Genomic DNA, 12,241 nt, shown 5'->3' with positions numbered 1-12,241 from the left:
GATTTATGTACACAACACGTAAAATATGAAATTAAAATAAGGCTCTACAGTCCTTGGATTTTGTAACCCGTTTGGTACCTTTTGGTGAGGGCTTGCACAATATTAAAACATAATAATAATAATAATAATAATAATAATAATAATAATAATTGATATGGGGATACCTGTGGAGCAGAAAGAGGTTAAAGAAGGTGCTGGGGTGAATGGGTCTAACTACAATGTCAAAATTAATTTAAAAAGGTTATATTTTCAGAACACAAAATTTAACAACTTTTACAGGTACAAGTAGCAAACATTAAACAAGATTGGGAAAAATCCAAGATTAGTGGTTTTAACAGATCATGGACTTCAAGCCCTCGCTTGACTTTTCCTGAGCTCCTAGCTCAGTTTTACAAATTTATACAAGGGCAGAAATCCCCTAATTCAAAGAGCACTTGCTCTTAAAATTACAACATCTAGCCTTCAAGAGGCATACAGTAATCTTACTTTGAAAAAGAGCTAACAGGCTCTCAGTTTTCCAAGCCTATTCAAGGCAACATCAACTTACAATTTCTGGATTATACAGGGGTATTTAATACCCAACCTACTGGGCCTTCATGGAATGAGAATAACGGCTAAATAAATAGCCTGAACACAAAATGAATGGAGGCAAATACTTGCACTCCTAGATATGAACACTTAAAACCTAAAGGGCACTAGGCCGATGAAACAGGGGCTGTTCCCAAACTATGGAGGTGACTCGTATAAGAATAGATTAGAACATTACGGAAAGGAAGAAAACCAGTTACAAAACGTAGCCACCTCAAACCAATATGAAGGGGAGCTCGAGGGGGTACATCACTCTCTATCCCCGATTTACAGTTAAAGATTTTATGAAGTTTTAATATTAGCCGGCCGAAAGTTTTATTTTTAGGAAATTTAGGTTGCATAGTTAATGATTCGGACCTTTCCCTCAGGTTAAACTGCGGAGCTAGCAAGAAATAAAGATGTTATGTGGCCATTACCCTGTCGATGTACTGCTGCCTGATGAAAGTGGTATGTTCCGAGCTGTCAGCGGAGAGATGGCGTGGAATGACATTAGTAGACGAATAAGTTTGAGTGGTGTTTATAAAAGTAGGAAAGATCACAATATGAAGATAAAGTTGGAATTCAAGAGGACAAACTGGGGCAAATATTCATTTATAGGAATGGGAGTTAGGGATTGGAATAACTTACCAAGGGAGACGTTCAATAAATTTCCAATGTCTTTGAAATCATTTAGGAAAAGGCTAGGAAAGCAACAGATAGGGAAACTGCCACCTGGGTGACTGCCCTAAATGCAGATCAGTATTCATTCATTCAAGAGGCCACCCACCTCCTGCTTTGACACACACACTTAGTAAGATGATGATCGATTGGCCAGGGAACGAGAAAATCCACAGTTTATAAACTGTTGGGGAAGGTTCGAGATCATTCAGGAATAAACCAGCCACACCCTCTCAATTTAATTGGTCAAATTCAAAGTTACACTTCAGGATCGAAGAAGAAGACTGTGATTGGTAGAAAATTAATTGCAGAAATTAGGGATTGGCTAGATTCAAAACTGGCAGAAATAAAAAGGAAATATTGCCAACCCAAAAATAAATGAACATCAGTCAGTAAAAAAAACTTATGAATACAAAACTTCTTTGAATAATAGGTTCTTATACCTCACACCAGGGTGCATGATCATAGTTTTTAGTAGTGACATCTGTGGAAGAATGTCCAAACTTTTTGTTGGATAGCAAACAAAACTAGTAGAAATACAGTCAGTTCAGGAAACTTCACAATAACAAAATTACATCATATTTTAGTGGTGACATCTTCCGAGTAAATTTTTAAGTTGGTGTAGTTTCAATTTCACTATTTCACCAATAGAGGAGTTCATTTAAGTGCTAGATTTAAATGCGTGGCATTGGGGTTTACCTCCCGGTACAACAACAACAACAACAATAATAATAATAATAATAATAATAATAATGAACATTACAAGGAAGAATAATGTTTTTCCGACCAGATCAAATAACATCATACACACACACATGCTAAATACAGGAAAATAGCAGAATGTAACTACCAGGATAGGCAACATCAGAACTAAAGGAACGAGGATGGGAAGCGGTCGGAACCATAACCCGGATTATGGAAGGCATTGTGTTGCTGAGGAAACGAAATTAGCGGTGATTCAATTAAGGAACATTTTACTGAAATAATAATAATTAGAGAAAGTCATTACAAACAGGTCAATCATTGACACAGATTAAGATTAACACAGCAAATTTAGAAGACAGTATCATACCAAAATTACAAGCTTCACGGCGGTGAATTTAAATAACATAATGACACAAATTAAGATTAACACAGCAAATTCAGAAGGCAGCATTATAGCAAATTTACAAGTTTCACGGCAGTGAGTTTAAATAACACACCAAAAATATTTAGAAATATTTTAGCCCAATACACTTAAGTAACAAACTCACAAATCACACCTACATGTTACGACATAAAGAAAGAAGGAAAAGTTAAATATAACTAACATCTTAACACAGAGCCCATTTGAGAAGCAACCTTTTCGAAAACTCTTCAGAATGAGGAACTCGTCTTGAATGAGAATATGTTAATAGGAAACAGAACTATGAGAGGCAAACGCAAGGGAAAATTTAAATTTACGTACTATCAATTACAACCAAAGAAAAGGGAAATTAAATTTTACATATAAAACAATTTATGAAACCAATCGGAAAAGGGAAATGCCTCTAAAACAAAATGTCATGTGAAATTAAAATTGGTGAATGGGAGAAATCCTGGGCAAACTCCGGAGGTTAAGAAAATTAAATCAAAACTACATTTGAAGGTTGAAGATCCGAAACAAGAATGAGATAGTGCTTACCTTGGAGGACCAGAAGACCCATCAGATGGAGGAGACAACTTCTCCCTTCGCTGGTCAAAACAAGAAGACAAACGGAACAAGCTTGGCTCTGGCCAAGTGGCCAGCCGCCGGAAGAGGTGAAATCACCAAACAACCAATTAGAATAACACCCACGGTATCCCCTGCCTGTCGTAAGAGGCGACTAAAAGGGGCCCCAGGGGCTCTGAACTTTGGAGCGTGGGTTGGCAACCATGGGGCCCTCAGCTGAGTCCTGGCATTGCTTCCACTTACTTGTGCCAGGCTCCTCACTTTCATCTATCCTATCCGACCTCGCTTGGTCAACTCTTGTTCTTTTCCGACCCCGACGCTATTAGGTTTGCGAGGGCTAGGGAGTCTTTCATTTTCACGCCCTTCGTGGCCCTTGTCTTTCCTTGACCGATATCTTCATTTTTCGAAGTGTCGGATCCCTTCCATTTTTCCTTCTGATTAGTGTTATATAGAGGATGGTTGCCTAGTTGTACTTCCTCTTAAAACAATAATCACCACCACCACCACTCACCAATAGTAAATGACCTTATTCTGCCCAATAAGGGCCCAGATAAAACTGCTGAACAAATACCGGGCGTAGCTTAGAGAAATTTCCATCCTGATGCAACCGGAAATTACAGGAAGCTTCCTACCACACCTGGCACGTGCAACTACACCGTGCCTCGAAAGTTATAAAGACTATATACCTTTACAGTAAACATGATTTACACATAATAAAATTGCCAAAAAACAATACCCTAAAATTATTAAAATTTCCCCCTTAAAACACACATACAAAAACATTTTTCATTTAAAACCCACATTAAAAAAACAACTTTTAAAAAAATATTATACACATTCAATCTTGAGGGTACGCTTTTTACACATATAGTCAATCTTGAGGGTACATATTTTACACATTTTACATATGTTCTTCAGACTGTTCAGTTTTTCAAGCTGAACTGTGGACCATAAAGTCAGCACTGCACTGGTGCATAGATAATGGCAAAAATGCAAAGGTATACAGTGACTCACAAGCAGCACTAAATGCAATAAATAACAAGCATAATTTAAATCCAGTATATGCTGATGTAAGATCCATAATCCAGAATGGCCCCCACATGTGTTTATGCTGGTTTTGAGGACACATGGGGACAATTGGAAATGAGAAACCAGGCCTGCTAGCAAAAGAAACTGCAAAGTCTGTGATGGATCATATGATAAAGCTCCAATATGTTACCTGAAAAGGAAGCTTAGAAATTCCACATCTCTTCAGTCGAAGAACATCTGGACCACAAGCACAAAAGGATCCGTAATGAAAGAACTATTCTTTCCTGGGATCCAGCATTGATTCCAGTGCAAAGTGCTTGTGCCTAATTTTGTGCTTACACAATTTCTGTCTGGCAATGGCAAATTTGAATCATATTTCAAGTGATATAACATCAATGTCTCAGATGATTCGTTATGCTTTCGTGGAACCTTTCAAACATTGTAGCATTTAATTTTTGATTGTCCTGCTTTCAAAAGACCAAGATATACCATAGTATGTCACCTGAACTTTTGTGACACTGAATTGAGCAAATCTCTATTTCATATATTTAAAAAACAATGTTGTTATAATCATTTTTTTTAACTTTCACCCACTGCATCTTTAATAAGCTTTCATCATAGTGGTCAGTCTGTTGCAAATTGTATGTAATTGTTAAACTATAGCCCTAATATGCTTTTGCACAAGTTCCCTTCTATTTTCATTGAAAATTCAATAACAACAACAACAACAACAACAACAACAATAATAATAATAATAATAATAATAATAATAATAATAATAATAATAATAATAATAAAGTCCTTGGATGCATTGCATCATGTTAAAATGTTAGTGCTTCTTGTTAAAATATTTTACGTGTTGTGCATATAGTTCATCCCAGATCCTTTTAATACCTTTCAATGTCATTTGTGTTTGTACATTTGTTTTAGTCATTAGATGTATTTGTACAGTTTTATATTATGGCTGATGGCCAGCCAAGGCCGAAACTAGTTCCAGTATTAAAAATGTAATGTAAACATTGCATAATATAGTATTGAAATCGTGGACCATTAAAACATAATTTTAATTATTATTGTGATCACAATTCTATACGGATCAAAACCATAGAGTTTATATTCTATGAAAAGTACAATGTTCTGCAGAAGTTGAGGATAACACAATCTTAGGTGCCCTACACAGCAAGAAAGAATAATTTTTTAACTAAACTATAATATTTTGGTATCAGTGTTCATTTCTGTAATTATTTTTAAATTTTTTTAAGCTCTTTAAGCTATTTGAATCGTGAAGTTACCAGCGTTTCTTCCCAGTGTAGCTGTGGGCTCTTCAGTTAGATTGCTACACCTTTCCAAGACACCGGCAGCTAGTGCACTGTTGAGACACCACTACAAGCCTCTTCTGTAGGACAATGCAGTGATGGTGCACTAGGAGAAGCATGTGCTTCCACTTTTATAAATGCCTACCTTTGGCCTTTATATCAAAAACAAGTTTCCTAGAAAGAAACCATAATTTAATTTCATTGATTGTAAGTGTTAAAACATTTTTAATTACCAACGTTTCGCCCGAGTGTAGCAGTGTGTTCATCAGTTGGATTAAATTATGGTTTCCTTCTAGGAACCTTGTTTTTGGTACCGGTTGTTTCTGAAGAGTGTGCCAGGGTGTTCTGAGAGACGGCATGGGCAAGCATTTGTTTATCACTGTGGCATGTTACACTCAACACAATAAACTGCTGCTAGATGCAGTCAAGTGACAATTCCTCCACGTACTAATTGTAAAAAAACTATTTCGACTGATTCTACAAAACCGCCCTGATCATTTCCATGCAGAGTGATATTTAGGCTAGATATATAGTATTTTAATTTTTTTATAAGGAGACTGTGGGGCCCCTTAAAGGCCCAGGCCTGCCTGCATTGCAGGCCCTGCAGGCCCTAACGTTACGCCCCTGATCTTAGTGAAAAATCCTAAAAGCATATGGTTTCAGTACACTCAGCAATTACATTCAACCTCTAAATGTTTAACTTCTTTCCCACAGGAGGGTCTAGTACCTTGAATTTACTCCAGAAAAGCTTGGGATAAAGGTACTCTTAAATTCACAATCCAGGAAAGAATCACACTTGTCCAAAGTAACATATTATAGGAAGTTGTGAGAAATATGAGAGATAAACTGTAGAAGTATAAAAATTTAAAAAAAAATTCATAGATGTTATCTTTAAAAGAAACCACCCTTTTTTGTGCAGTGAAAGTGCAGTTTAGCATTTGTTTGGTAGTATAATTACTATTTTATATCCATAAAAGATATTTTATTTTAAAAATGGCTCTGTAATCATGAGTACAAAAATGTAAATTATCACTGGAAGTACTAGAGTCAAGTTCGTAATTTCAATGTCATTTGGATACTATTATAAAATCATTAAGACTGTTATACTATAATTATCATAAATTTTTGCTTGAACTTAATTAACTACTCAATAATGGAAGTATTGCATCCAAGTATATTATTATTATTATTATTATTATTATTATTATTATTATTATTATTATTATTATTATTATTATTATTATTATTGAAGGATAATTGTCACTGCATACTTCTAATTATTCATTTCTGAAATTTGATGTGTGTATTTCCTGTTTGTTGAATTATCCTTTAATGTGTTATTCATTCTTTTAGGTTCAATAATAAACTTCACATTACCAACTTCTTCATTATTGCTTACATGTCATCAGTACCTGAAAAGAGAAATTATATTTTTGATGTACAAATATTGAATCTAAAATTAATCCTGAGACAACAAAGGTCTGAAATATATGACCGTGACTCATTCTTTACAAATCAGCCATTGAGTATTTGACATATTTCTATCTTAAATATAAGTCTTTCTATTATGAATAAGTTCATCACCTTAGTGGTGCTGTGAAGATACCTACATTCTGTCAAGTTTTCAATTCTTCTTTTATGTGTGTTATCTCTAAATATAAATATAGAACATCACTTAAAAGAAACCTTAGGATGTGAGTGATGTTAAAAGAAGTAAGCATTACAATACTGCTAATAATAAGAGTTGGCGTCTGACATTTCTTAGAGGGAGGTCCGTTTACTGCCTGCCGAGGCGGGATAAAGGGAGTGGCTGTATGGTTGCCATGGAAACGAGGGTGGGGCGACTGCGGTTGCCATGGAGATAAAACTTCAGGGCAGCTCGTGTTTCTGGAAGTTGCCAAACCTCTCACTGTCACTGATAAGAACCGGATTGTTTGTATAAGAGTGATCGCAAATGGGACGACACCGCCTCGCCATGCAGTCTACAACAGATCACAGCAGTCAGAATGAAGGAGGGAACAAGTGAGCCGGAAGCGAGGGGTAAGAGCATGTAGAAAGGAATGCTGGAATGTGGCAACATCGTGAAATGGCACGTGCAGTGCTCCTCCCTCCAACCTTACCTGTCAGACGCCAACTTTAGTTAAGTCTAGTATAGATAGGACTTTTCTGAGTAAGAAACTCAGATGCAGAAAAATTTATGTTAAAGAATTTTTAAAAATGTACTCTTGCAAAAATATCTCCTTGAAGCTTGTAACTACATTGTTAAATTCTGCCTCTGCATGTTCAGTTTCAAACTGCATTTTGGTGTCAGTAGCACTAACTACAGCATCTAGAATTGTATCTAAATCTTAAGCAATGTTTTGTTAATAAATGTACATTATGAGCAATATATATATATATTTTTTAGTTCAAGGGTGGCCAGTTCGGTGGGCATTGAGAATCGGTTATACATACTACAATACTGTTCATAGATATTCCATAAGTTTGCACATTTTATATGATTAGGCAACGTACTATTTAAATACAGTATTGATAACCAAAATGTTCAGTTGTTACAGTTTTATATTGACAACTATTATTTGGCATTCATTATTTTACAGTATGGTCAATCAAACAACTAGCATGACTGTCAAGTATTTGCTATGAGATAGAAAACAGAGTGATTTAATATGCATACAAGAGATGGAATTCATTGATTAGAAACATATTGATGTGACAATATAGAAGTAAATGAACTGCCATTGGTTTTTTTTTTTTTAATACTTCATCTCTCTTTACCTTATGCTTCAGTATTGCATACAAAAGCTAGTTCCTTTGTTTACAATTATTGCTAATGATAGGAATAAGAATATTTTGAAATATACAATTACAAGATTGTAAATATTTTGATTTCTGAAAATAATTATTGGTTTCTAAAAATTATTAATTAGATGACTGAAAGATACTTTATAGTCTCTGAGTATTTCATTGCATGTTTTGTTGTTTGAAAATAATGTTAACAATGAAAAAAATTCCATCTACTTTGGTAGTGTATAGTTTTCTTTTATATTTTAAGATTTTTCTTGTTGCACTACATTTTTGTTGCCTCTGGGATGCACTGAATTAATTTAACAGACTGTGTACAGCCAACCCTGTATATGTCATTGAAACTGTGCATGTGTGAAAATATTCTGCAAGAATATAGATCAAACATATTCCTCAATCATTGCTATTTCTAAAATGTTACTGTCTCTTGACATAATGAGATAGGCTTCTTCAACTGAAACTGTTGTGCTTCTTGAAGCATCTTATTATTATTTCTCTTTTTAAGTTAATCTTTATTGGTGAAGTAAAATTGAAAAGCTTTAATATATATTAGTTGGACTGAAACTTTTCATTACTGAACAAAGTATGCAAATACTGCAAGGAAAAATTTCTAAAAAGCAACACATTATAATACATAATTGAGTGCTACTCTGAATTTTCACAACTGAATATTTTATGCACTTTGGTAAATAATGTTTCATCCAATTCCTGTTAGGTTGGCTGATGATTTCATTACTCTCTATTCAAATATATATTAATGGAAACTTAATCACATTTATTTCAGCATGTGTTGTTCAGTGTTTATATAGACATTTCTCCACTAAGATTCCTTGTGTTAGTAGAATAGACCCACATATATGTAGTATATTTGGGGGGAGATTTAAAAGATTGCATATATTTTCAGTTGGTTAATGTAAAAAAACCTTCAAAAGAGAGTTTTAATTCATTTTTATGCTACAGTATGACAAATAATGAATAAACATTATATTAGCTTCCTTGTCCATTAACATGGAAAACTAAGCATTTTTATAAAGTTTCCTATGCATTTTAAAAGTATTTAAGCAATCATCTTTTTATATTATAATTGAGAAACTAATCTTACATCCAGGAAGGACAATCTGTTTTAATTAAATTTAGTTCCAAAAGGTAATGAGTGTTCATAAGTCTGAGAAAAGAACTTCATAATTGTATATACGCTGGTTTATACTTATTGCCTTGAACCATTAATTCAAAGTTACTGAATTACTTTCTTTAAAACACAAATTATAGGTAGATTTTAGTGAATGAGGAACCTGGGAAGGAGAAAATCATACACCTGATTTGCTGAAGTAATACACATTATATAATTTTAAATCATTTTTTACCATTTTAATTAAGTTTTTTATCACAGTAGGTAGCGATTGGGGTAGCCATGCATGTTAACACACTATGACTAGCCTATAGAGCCAAACTCTACATTCAAGAGACAAGTGAGTTCGAACCCCACCATTGGCTGTCCTTAGAGTGGTTTTCTATATTTTCCCATTTTCACTTCCAGGTAAATGCCAGGACAGTTCCTATCCATAGGCCACAGCTGATTCCTTCCACCTCCTTATTCAGTTTAATTCATCATTCATCTTTATTAGCTCCTCAGCTGATGTTGGTGCCAAAACAGCATCCAGCCGTAAAAGAAACATGCGGTATAATTTCATCTCACCTCATCTCCAACCCTATATCACGAAATGGGACTAACGTGTAGGCATACATTCATTTTAATCATAGAAGGTGTTAACAATTAGAGTTTTTTAACCATTAATTGGCTAGATTTTAACTTCATACAGACAGACATACATATATAGAAATTATAACAGTAATAAAAGCAGCTATAGGAGGGTTCTGAGTGTAGGACAATAAGAACATAGTTATTTTCTACCTGATCAGGTTTGGAAAAAGAAAAGAGAAAATATAAACTTCAGAAACTTCTTCATTAATCTCGCTTTAAGATTTCATAAACTCATATCGATCTGAATGACTTAAAAGAATGAATACCGGTACCTAAGAAATCACAGAAATTTATGTACGTTAGTAATGAAGGCAATGAGAATCTTCTTCATAGATCAGATTATCTTAAGGTTTATGTTAGTTTCAGTTCAGGGCATTGAAATATCTTATGCAATAAAGTCTCCATAAATTTTGCTGATGTTATTTATGAATATATATAAATGTATCCTGCCTTTATGGCACGTAATCTCCAGATACAGATGACCATACTTTTACATAAACCTACTCACAACAGTGTAGACTATACTGGTACATCAAAGAGAGAACATTGTGTAAAATCATAACAATAATAATCCTTACTTTCCCTTTAAAGAGTAAATATTACACATATAGCTTTACAAGATCAGAACTTAAGTTACATCATGAGAGGCATCCTGGATGAGGTTATAGAATGATGTGACATTTTAGTACAGTTTCAAGACTGTCAAAAACATTGCTATAAGGTGTTGATACTTCTAAGGATAATTAAAAAGTAGGATCATTTTTTGAAGATGCTAAGTTACCATTTTTTTTAAAAATTGTATACATTTATAAACCTTTGTCATTGTCTCCTATGGGTAAGGAAGTATGTTTGAATGCTTTTGTACTTCCAGATAATTAATCGTATTGGAACTCAAATTTTTTGGATATTTTTATTCTAAAATTATTATTCTAAATAATAGTATTTTGAAGGTTATCTTTACTGTCCAACTTTGTAAGAATATATATTTATATTATGAAATTTATGGGGTAATATAGTTAACATTAGGAGGACGACCAGGCCTATTATTTTCCCATGTAGCCCCTTCCCTTATATAGTGATGTATAGAGCGCCTGTGAGTGTTGGCTTTGTGGGCCGCATTGCAGGCGAGCCTAAGTCTACCGGGCTCCCCCTTCAACTTGCGGCGTGGTTCCCGTGGTAGCCACCAGTTCACCCTCCGTAACGGGCGTGGGCGGTTTGTGGGCCCCCCAGGTGGAGACCGCAAGCCTCTAGTTCTCTCCACTTATCTCGATGCCCAAGTAAGAATCATGTATAGAGAAAACATTATCGTGTCTTTTATCTTCTACAATTGTTTTTAATTTTAACATTTGTGTATGAATTCTTACACAGTAGAATGCTGTTAAAGTTCATACAAATTCAGTGGTTGATGTTCATTTATTCATAATTTATTTCCTATTGATCTATTTACTGAGTCATCAGTTGTTTACATTATTATGACTAGTTACATATATTTTGATTCTTTATGTTTACTGGACTTTGTGACAACTTCAGAAATATATTTAGCTAAAAGGCATACATAGAAATATGTTTTTAAATATATTTTAGAAAGTCCATTGTATTATTTTTTTTTGAAATATGCATACTTCATTCAATGCATATTTTTTAAGCAATAAGTTTTACGCAAATTTTAAAAATCTATAATGCACTTGCTCTGTTTTATTTATTTTTATTTGCTCTCTTTTTTGCATGTTATAACATTATTGCAAATGCTGTGTTATATTTTCTTGAGCAGCAAGCTAGTGATATTTTAAAATTTAGTCATCTCTAAATCTGTATGCTTTTTCTACTATCTCTTTTTATGTTGCTCTGCCTAGGAGCATCTGCCGTATGCGGACGACTCAAATGCAGTAACACCAATGTCAGAAGAGAATGGAGCGATAGTAGTGCCTGTTTACTATGCCAGCCTGGGATCCAGGCATTCTTCATATACATCGCATGCATCAAGAATATCTTACACGTCGCATGGAGATCTTCTTGGTGCAGGTGGAAAACCTATAACCAAAGAGAGTCGGTTACGATCTCGATCGGGTAGAAATCCGCCACAAGCCCCCAATTCAGCACCCTATATGTCTGATACTAACAATAAACATCCTTTTGTAAGTATTTTAATTTTATAATTACATACAAGTTAGAGTGATATATGGTTGAGTGTCCTATTAGGTCAGTTATCTTACATACCTAATAAAAATAATACTGTCTAATAAGAAAATAGAAACAAAGAAACTCCAGCTTCATATCTAGACATGAGAGTTGTATGCAGTTGCATGTGTTTACTAAGTCAGCAAATCAATCACTACTGATCTGCATTTAGGGCAGTTACCCAGGTGGCAGATTCTGTATCTGCTGTTTTCCTAG

At 34.4% G+C, this 12,241-nt stretch overlaps 1 protein-coding gene across 1 annotated transcript in view; it reads left to right on the top strand.

Moving 5' to 3' along the window:
- Positions 1 to 12,241, top strand: part of para (paralytic) — a 947,817-nt gene that overhangs the window by 404,966 nt on the left and 530,610 nt on the right. The window contains exons 11-12 of the mRNA XM_067137715.2: positions 10,972 to 11,124; positions 11,701 to 11,922. Of these exons, the coding sequence (XP_066993816.2) occupies positions 10,972 to 11,124; positions 11,701 to 11,922 (375 nt within the window). The remainder of the gene's footprint in view (positions 1 to 10,971; positions 11,125 to 11,700; positions 11,923 to 12,241) is intronic.

This window comes from Anabrus simplex, chromosome 1, assembly GCF_040414725.1.
Source record: "Anabrus simplex isolate iqAnaSimp1 chromosome 1, ASM4041472v1, whole genome shotgun sequence".
Classification (NCBI taxonomy): Eukaryota; Metazoa; Arthropoda; class Insecta; order Orthoptera; family Tettigoniidae; genus Anabrus; species Anabrus simplex.
This window is presented reverse-complemented; position numbering and strand designations above follow the sequence as displayed.